Here is an 8,949-nt window from a genome sequence, read left to right as displayed (position 1 = left end):
TCAACATCAGTGTAATCCTTAATGCTACCCAAGAGCACCCCCCCAGGCCTGCATCTGTGTCTTTGTACCTTAGTCTCGAAGCACAAAAACTTTTCCTGTTTGTACAAATTAACTGCATATTAAAGTCACATTTCCCCCATAAATTGTAACTTCTCTCTTGAACAGTAAATACCTTCTTTATATTTATTGCTAATAGATAATATTTTGCTTTGAGCATTATTTGAGCAGTTTAGTAGCAGTTTTTTGAATGATGCTTAGCAGTAGAGAGTGAGGGGTGATTTCTGATCCAAAAGCTTCTTTGATCTTTTTATTCGTTCATTTTTTCATGTTTGATTTGTGATTTCCATATAATTCTGTCATCTGTGGTTACCCCCAGACGTTTCATTTCATGAACTCTTTCTATTTCAACTGCCTATTTCCTTTTATTACCTGTGGTTTTTGTGGCCAATTCCCAAATAATCAGATTTAATGACAAGCTGCTTGTGTCGAACCATCATTTTAGTTGGTTCGTTTCTATAGTGATGCCTTTCTGTAATATTTGTGTCATCTGCAAACAATTCAAAACGCAGCAGCTCAGAACTTTATAACAATCATATTAATATCGCTCCACACTGACCTCTGGTGGACACTATACGCAACGCACGATGAAACAGTCCCACTTAAATAACCTAGTTCCCCATCCAGCACTACTCCCCGTTTCCCACACCTTTCTAGTTTAATGATTAATATTTCATGGATGATTGTGTCAAAAGCCGTTGCTTATAGATCTATAGCATTTGGGATTTCTTCTATTGCCAGTGAGGTTGTATCTAAGTATCTTGAGTTTCTCGAAAAATGTGCCCAACCTGTTGTTGAAGAGTATGTTTGAGAATTGTTTTGTGAGATGATGTTTGTTTCCATGGATACAATCAGTGGACTGTTTGTTCTCACATTGTTTTTTAACAATATACAGAATTTCCATTTCATCCACTGCTTGAAGAAAGAATGAGCAAGGATTTCTCTCTGGTAAATGTTCTTTTTATGTCCCTCAATCTAATTCCCTTAGCCGTTTTTAGTCTTTTTCATGAGAAATGAGGATGTCTTGGGTGCAAGAAAAGTTTCAGAGGAAATTCTGATTAAACAAAAAACAGCAGTCAAATAAGTCTCGTCTCATATTTGCGTCTCATTTCCTTTAGACACGTTAGCAAAGTTTGCATTTTGCAAACCACATTCAGTCTCCTTTTTATTCGTCAACAATATTGCATTGTATATTTAATTATAGTTATCTTCACATAACCACCATCTACGTTGTGTCTCGTTTTCATCACGATTCATCATCATTTTTGCTGACCAAAGTAACACTTCTGCAATGTGATGTAACCATGCATTACTGCCTATATACAGGATATACAATGTGGGCACACGACCTGCTTGGCATAGGTCTGTAATACTCGGGCACCTATTGCGCCCCCTGGCGGCTCCCACTGTTGGAACCACTGGAGAATCTGGCAGTTTTTTACTATGCAGATGCGTCAGCACTTTGTTGACAAGTCTAAATCATGTGAAGGTCTAAATGTAAAAAAAAAAGCTAAAACTTTTTGCAGGTACATGTCAAGCTCTGCTGAGGGGACATGGTTCCTGTCCTGTCTGCACTCTCTACCACTGGTCTCCAGCAGCACTTCACCTCCTCAAGCTCTAAAAACAACAACAGAGGAGTGGACAATGTATGGCTGCTTACTTTTGGAGTGAAACTCAAGGGTTAAAGCTGTGTTGAATTGAAATCAGAATATAAAAACTAAAATACTTGTACTGGAAGAGCCCAGGACCTTCTTGCTGTCAGGCTAAATTGGCACAATTGTGTAACTGCTGTAATATTTGGCTGTTAAAACACAACAGCCCATAAAGATCTTCCCCAAGCAGCCATAACGCAGCCTTCGGGACATCCATCAGAGAGGTACAGATCCAGGGAATGGGGAGACTCCGGAGGTTATGGACTCTCTCACAGGAAGATCATATGGCAGGTGAAAATAGGACATCATGTCCACACCTTTAATGCAGGAACCTGACTGGGTTGAGCCTCCTCTTCCCGCCGTTTAGACAGGACGGGGCCCCCATTCACACCTCTAACTCGCTGACGGCACCACAATGGTGGTCAGGCAACAACAGGCGGGAGGCGACAACAATGGGCCCTCAACACCTTCAAGACAGAGGAACTAACCACTGACTTAGGGGGACAAAAGGAAGGGGCCACCTCCCCCTCCGCATCCCTCGCACCAACTCTAAAGGCCCCTTTCATAGAACAAACAACCCAGGTTTATCGGCTCGGCTTCCACCGGGACGCGGTGTGAGAGCAGGCCTGGGTGCACCTTTGATGCGAGCACCGACAGCTCCAGGTCAGTGGGTCTGCAGGTAAATATCGTTCAGTGTCTGAGTCCAAGGCGTCTGCAAGAGGGACAGCAGCAAAAAGTTCACAGACACAGCAGCACCATAGTCAGTCTATCTTATCTTGTCTTATCTTTCTATGTTTTAAACCACCTGTTGCTTATCTTTATTTTGCTTTTACTGTTTTTAGAGTTTTAGAGTAAAAAACTCTGTTGGGCAATAAATGATACAAATTACATTTATATTACATTAATTAAATGTAATGCAAGGCAACGCTGGGAATGAAATGGCCTGTAAAAATCAAAACCCTGTTTAATTTAAAGAACTCCCCAGGCTTGAGTGTCAGTATAATAAATTTCATAATAGACTGCCTGCAAATGTGCTACCTCCGAACATAAATAAACATAATTATGCATCATATTCTGATAAGCTTTACATGAGTTTAAGTACAGTTTAGCATTCTGCCACCAGGTGTCACTAAAGCGCTTTCTTCTGCTTTCACTACACGCATGGACTACATGTGACGGCATTTAATGATTTATATTTATTAATGTTTGGTCTAAAAAGCATATATTAATTGAAATAACCATATATGGGTCGAAATGACGGGCTACAGGGTCCTTTAATTTAATTTAACTATCACTATATTTGGACAATGCATGCAGTAAATGAATGGAAGATCCTCTCTGCATTTACAGTATCATGATGTTGACTTCTAAATAGAAAAGACAAAAATTTAAACCCAAACGGGAGAAGCAGAGCTGCCTGCAGAGGAGCCACAGGCCAAGAGGTCAAAATAATTCGACACAACAAGAAAAACTGAGCTGTGCAGAAAAGACTGAGCATTTTTCACGTTCTCTTGTCGTTTAAATTGTGCACACATTTTGAAATTCACTTGAGTCCAAACGTGTTTTTCTAGTTCACTTTGGCCATCTTTCTAAAGTGTGCACACTGTAGCCACGTGTGGGCTGTAATTACATGCTATTACACTGTGACTTGACTTGGTGGGTCTCTGTTGAGCCGAAAGTGAACTCGTCATAACAACCAGACTCACCAAACGATGATCAGAAGCAGGAAGAGAAAAAAGTGACATCTGGAATTATAAGTTAGTTAAACAAAACTACAGACCTAAAGTCGTCATTTATTCTACAGAATCATAAGCACGTCAGAAACAAATGTGTACTGGGATCATTATTACTAATTTATATTTGACTTTAAGGTTGGTTCTGGGTATCTGCGTTTAAACACACGTTATTTTTATGGATGTGTGTGTGCACATGCGTAGTTGGGTGTATTTACACAAATACTCATGAAAAATCACATGATGCCTTCAAATGCCTTTGATAAAATATGTTGCATTCAAATGTCTCAATACTATCGACAGTCAGGTATTTTACCACCAGTTTCTTGTGAGATAAGAGTGATTATTTTTTTACTTTTTCACGCGGCCGCAGCTCTGTTCTCACGGCAGCTGCAGCCGCAAGACTTTAGTTTCTTTGTCTGGTCATCAACAAAAGGCTTTGGATTGCTGGCGAGGCGGTCTCACAGTTCAGCGGCGTGCATGTACAGGCAGGTCAGAAGAATGACTGGAGCTCTGGTGGGCCAAAAAATGCAGTTTGGTGAGATTTCAGAAAAGGTGGGAGGGAACGAAAGGCAAGGTGAGGGCAGGTCTGGGGGAGGGGGACAGTGCTTGGAGGGGATCCAGGGAACATCTAATTCACAAAGTGGATGATTTAAGAGCAAATGGGTTTTAATCGGAGAAAAAAAATCCTGTTTGTTGAAGCAGAAGCCTCCTTTGAAACCATGATTGTGTGGTGGTGCTGTGAGATTGATTCACCTTAACCAATCTTACCTGTGAGCTCATTCTGCCTGCAGGATAATAACAACACTGAGCGTGCTTGATTGGCTCAGAATTCAGCCAATCTGGAGGCAAGGACAGAGTCACAGGGATGCCGGTGCACCTATCTGCTCTCACCTGATACTTTACCTGAGCTTAAAGGTAGAATCCCATTACCTTTCCAGTACAATCCAAAACTCAGGCTTATTGTGTCCATTCCGAGCCCGACATTCAGACCGCCACTGGGACAAAGACAGGCAGCCATGGCTGTGGCCAACTTCCACTACATTACCCGCATGAGCAGTGGCTTCAAGGTGTACATCTTAGAAGGTGGGCTTGTTTATGCTGTCTTTTGTCTTTCTTTACCCATCTTACTTAACTCAATGGAGGCTCTGCTATCATTTTACAAAAACACCGTTTTAATGTGGCAGATCATATATACGGTTGCTGTATTTCAGAGTTTAGCCTTTACTTTTGTTCCTTACAGATGATTATTGTAAATACAGCAAAAAATGAGGGGAAACAGATGTACTGACCTGCAACCACTAGCTTAAAGAAAAAAAATACACAAGCCGGGTATTTTTTATCATCTATAATGATCTTGTCGTAAATTTATGATTATTACAATGGTTTGGGTTATTCTTTACCATATGAAATGTATCAAAAATGGGCCAGGTGCTCCAGACTTGTGATTGGACTGGATAAAGCTGCTATTTAGGGTAGAGAATAAGAATCTTGCCTTACCCGTGTTTCAAAACCACAATTCTGTTCATATAATGTAAACATTCAAAACGGTAGGACATAAGGGCAAGGAGCACTTTCATTGTTGCCAATAAGGAAGAAATATCCATGCCTGAGGCGTTAGAAAATCAGCATAGGTGTGGTTACACCCCCCACCCCCTTCACATGAGTGTGCAGCAGCTCACAGGTGTTCACTCAGGAAGTGTGAATCAGTCTGCAGGAGACCTCTCTTCATGTTCTCTTGCAGCTTAAAACGGGCGATTGTCTCCTTGCCGCAATAAACAAGCTGTTGTCCTTTCTTTTCAAATGCTAAAGTGTTGGTTTTAACACAGTTAAAGAAGCTGGAGTGGCGTCAACTGGCAGACAGTCACACAATGGCCCAGTGTTGACTTCAGCAGTCTTCTGACTGTATGCGGAATGAATGTAAAGATGATGGGAGTCGCTCTTTGTATGTGGCTTTTGGAAAGTTGAGATGATTTTGTAGGTTTAACAGGAATTTGGCGACACTGAGGTGCTTCACTTTGGCAAGCATCCATCCCATCCTCTCCCAAACCGGGTCAGTCACCACAGCTAAACGGCCCATTGTGACGCCTCCTTTAATGTCAGAAAAACATTGGCAGTGGTGCCCTTTCAAATGGGTTGGATGACAACATCCTGCAGGAAAACAATATTTCATCAGCTGTGCACAGTTGATGAGCTACTGTTGATCAGGTTGATCAAGTTCTGCAAGTTAACGGAGTTTACAATTAACGGCCACAAAAATAATTTTCTCACGATTAGTTGTCTTGCTGGTTGATGTCATGTATTGTCCTGAAGAGAGTGACACATTATTAGTGTTCTGAAGTTGTCATTGCTGGTAAATGCCCCCTTCTCCTCCTGGAATCATTGGCCCAGGGGCAACAAAGGATTAACAATGAAAATATTGTCCAAAATGTCAAATACATGCAAACGAATTGATTCAATCGTGTCATTTTGGATCATTTTCTCCCCCCGTATATTTAAGAAATGCTAGCTTAACTGGTGTTGCTCAGGTCTGAATACAGAAGGCCAATAGGAACAGGACGCCCCAAAACAACTGGGCTCATTCATGGGAGCTATTGCAGCAGCTTTCTTCACAGTCTCCTCTGTCACTTTGTCATCCAGGTCAATCTCACCTGCGGAGTGAAGACAGATTCAGACATATCACCAACGAACGCACACGCGTCCCGAACGTGTACCCAATTAAACGCAAGCGGAGCCACGACCGGGGCCTCACGCTGGAGGAGAGGTTGGTGGACTCGACGTTGAACTGACTTTTAATCAGACCGAATATTCACAATATTCAGGGCTTGACAGCTGCCTTGTCCACATGTTCTAGGCGGGAACGTGCGCTGAGCCGGAGCAGCGGGAAGGCGGCCCAAACGGCGGCGCCGGCGAACACGCCGCAGAGCCCTACGTCCACCTGGAGTCCAACAGCCAGCCCCACACCAACACACGTGTGCTACCCTCCAGTTATGGACGAACCAATTGCGCTGATCAAGAAACCCAGAAAGGAGACAGACGGCGTGGAGGAAAAGACAAAAAGCCCCGCTAGTCCACAAATACAGGTAATTTCTGTGTAAAATGAGTCAGGCCAGGCAGCAAACCTTAGTGGTATTTCCCACCTGGAGTGTGAGAATCCACTGGCACAGACATTCTTCTTCCAAGAGCATGCCCAAGCTCGTCTGGGCTATGCAATCCAGTCACAAAATGCGAGCAATGGTGGCAGGAAATGTCATCAACAGACTAGAGTGACTCCTCTGTGACCTGCGCTGTACTAGCATTCACGCCTTGGAAAACCAATGTCTGTTCCTTTCTTTCTAGGCTCTATTTTGATTGATGGGGCAAACAGTTTGACAAAAAGTCATTAATTAGAAGACGTTAATTGAATTTGCTATTTGACTAAATCCCAAGGCAGACGGATTATTCAAAGTCAGACAGAAAACGGAATCTTTTCATGAAAGATCTCTTCTATTTCCATGCGGTCATCTTTGTTTCACCTCTTTTAGCTTTCCAAGTTATTGAATAAATAAATAAATGCTCTAAAATTTTACTTCAATGATGTCATTGCGACGATGTCCTGAGGCCGATGTGGAGGTGAAAAGAATTCTGATGGAATTCCAACATCTGTCTGGCTTTTTAGATGCGACCTTCAGTGATCACTTGTGTCTCATCCTTGAGGAACCCATCCTGCAGATCTGAGGTTCACAGAGGGCACCCATCAGGTCAGTGGTTGAGCTCCCACACCGCCTCTACACACCTACTCACTGTCACTGACTCGCTGAGGCGTGGGGGTTGATGTCATTTCCTGTTCGTCTTCCAGTGATTTCTCAACGCACCTATGACCACGTGGTGGAGGAGCACTTCCAGAGAAGCCTGGGACTGGACTACCAGAAGGCTCGCTCTCAGCTCTCCATCAGCGTCTCTGTCGATGACCACTTTGCGAAGGCTTTGGGGGACAAGTGGCTGCAGATTAAATCCAAATCCTCCTCCTGTTCCTCCACACCCCCCAGCAGCCCGAGTGTTACCCACTCCCCGACGTACAGCCAGAATCCGTCCCTCAAGGAAACCACCAGCAGCTCATCGCCAAACTGCAGCCGCTGGGCTTTAAATTAAATCAGGGAGAGACCAGGAGAGTGTGGACTTTGTGACCATAAACATTTCACTACAGATCTGCGTGTTGAGCAATGGGGGTGGGGGGTGGGGGGGGTAGCGCTAATAAGGAGAGGGGGGGCTCACAGGTGCAGCAGGGCTTCGGATCTCCACGGGTCTGAATTTTTAAGATGCACTGAGGTTCGGACGGGTGGATCGAATCAGGATGTCCTCCTTGTGTTCCGTGCCGTCTTGTGCTTGTCTATAGCATCTGAAATTCTGTAGATGGGGACAAGGGGCAGGGAAATAACTGAATAATCCTTTACATTTCTTTGATTTGAAAAAAAAAGCTGTATAAATGAGACAATTCTGCTGTGTTGTATTTATATTCTGATCAATCTGGGTTCTTATAATCAAAGTGACGGCTCGCTGAGTGCCTTTCAACTGTACGCAAAGCAACGTTTTTTTAAATAAAAATGATCACCAAAATGATTTGGATCGTTTGCAGCTGTCGTGTGTCATCGATGGAGGAGATAACCTGAAAAAACAACCTGTTCCTAAGAATCCTGGTATCACGCTTTAATGTAGGAGCAAATTTCACCTCAATTGATGAAAGAAGACTCATCTCATTAGAAAATTCCACGTTTTTCATTTAGAATTAATTATTATATCAGACATTTACACATCATAGGACTTTATTTCTAGCGTTTTTTATTAATATTACATGATTTTCTTTAAGTTTTTTAACACACTTTTTGAAGTTTGATGAATATGTGTCAGTTAGATTTTATTTTCTTTCAAAGGAAATTTCACTTTATTTCTAACCACTCTGTATATGTATGTCTATACAAACTTATACATTAAATGAGTTAAGTCAATGTTGCACTGACCAAACCAAAACATACGCTTCTGTTTTTGTTTTTTTTTAAACTTAGAATGAACCAAACAAAGCATCATAAAAAAGAGAAGGAGGTTGGGTGTAGCAGACAAACTAATTTGAGTTGTGAGTCAGTGCTGCGTCTGCAACATGTCCGGCACACACATGCCATTTTGCTAAGCTGTTGCCACACATGGTGTGGAAAATAAAAGGATGTGTGAGCAACAGGACCTTTTCCTGTAAATTTGAGGGAATGTTACATGTACGTGTCCCGGCAGGCAGCAGGCCCAGTGTTCTGACATTCCTGTCTCCTGAGAAAAATAGCTTTGTGAGATCCTACAGATCCTGTTTGGCAAGGGATAGGAGGGAGGGAAAAGGGGAGCGAAGGGTTGGGCTGATATAAGTCTGAGCATGAGAACCATTCGAGCACTTCGGTTGCTTATTTGCATGCCCGATCCTGTCAAACTTCCAATCTAGGAGGCATCATTCCAGCACCCTCCTGTCATTGGCGGGGTCGACTTGG

The 8,949-nt window shown here is 42.8% G+C and overlaps 1 protein-coding gene across 1 annotated transcript; it reads left to right on the top strand.

Moving 5' to 3' along the window:
• Positions 1–4,323: 4,323 nt before the first annotated feature.
• On the top strand, positions 4,324–8,041 carry vgll4l (vestigial like 4 like). The gene is made up of 5 exons (XM_057033909.1): positions 4,324–4,528; positions 6,083–6,206; positions 6,297–6,525; positions 7,101–7,182; positions 7,281–8,041. The coding sequence occupies exons 1-5, from the start codon at positions 4,462–4,464 to the stop codon at positions 7,571–7,573; spliced, it is 795 nt and encodes a 264-aa protein (XP_056889889.1). The 5' UTR covers positions 4,324–4,461; the 3' UTR covers positions 7,574–8,041.
• The last annotated feature ends 908 nt before the right edge of the window (positions 8,042–8,949 follow it).

The sequence above is a fragment of the Takifugu flavidus genome, chromosome 5, assembly GCF_003711565.1.
Source record: "Takifugu flavidus isolate HTHZ2018 chromosome 5, ASM371156v2, whole genome shotgun sequence".
Taxonomy (NCBI): Eukaryota; Metazoa; Chordata; class Actinopteri; order Tetraodontiformes; family Tetraodontidae; genus Takifugu; species Takifugu flavidus.
The sequence above is the reverse complement of the archived record's forward strand: the minus strand, read 5'-3'. Positions and strand labels throughout refer to the sequence as shown.

Bases quoted from the DNA above. Each gene is read 5' to 3' on its own strand.
- vgll4l (XM_057033909.1), top strand. From the start codon at position 4,462: ATGGCTGTGGCCAACTTCCACTACATTACCCGCATGAGCAGTGGCTTC. The intron at 6,526-7,100 runs GTAATTTCTGTG...CTGGCTTTTTAG, and splicing joins CCGCTAGTCCACAAATACAG to ATGCGACCTTCAGTGATCAC. The intron at 7,183-7,280 runs GTCAGTGGTTGA...TTCGTCTTCCAG, and splicing joins TCACAGAGGGCACCCATCAG to TGATTTCTCAACGCACCTAT.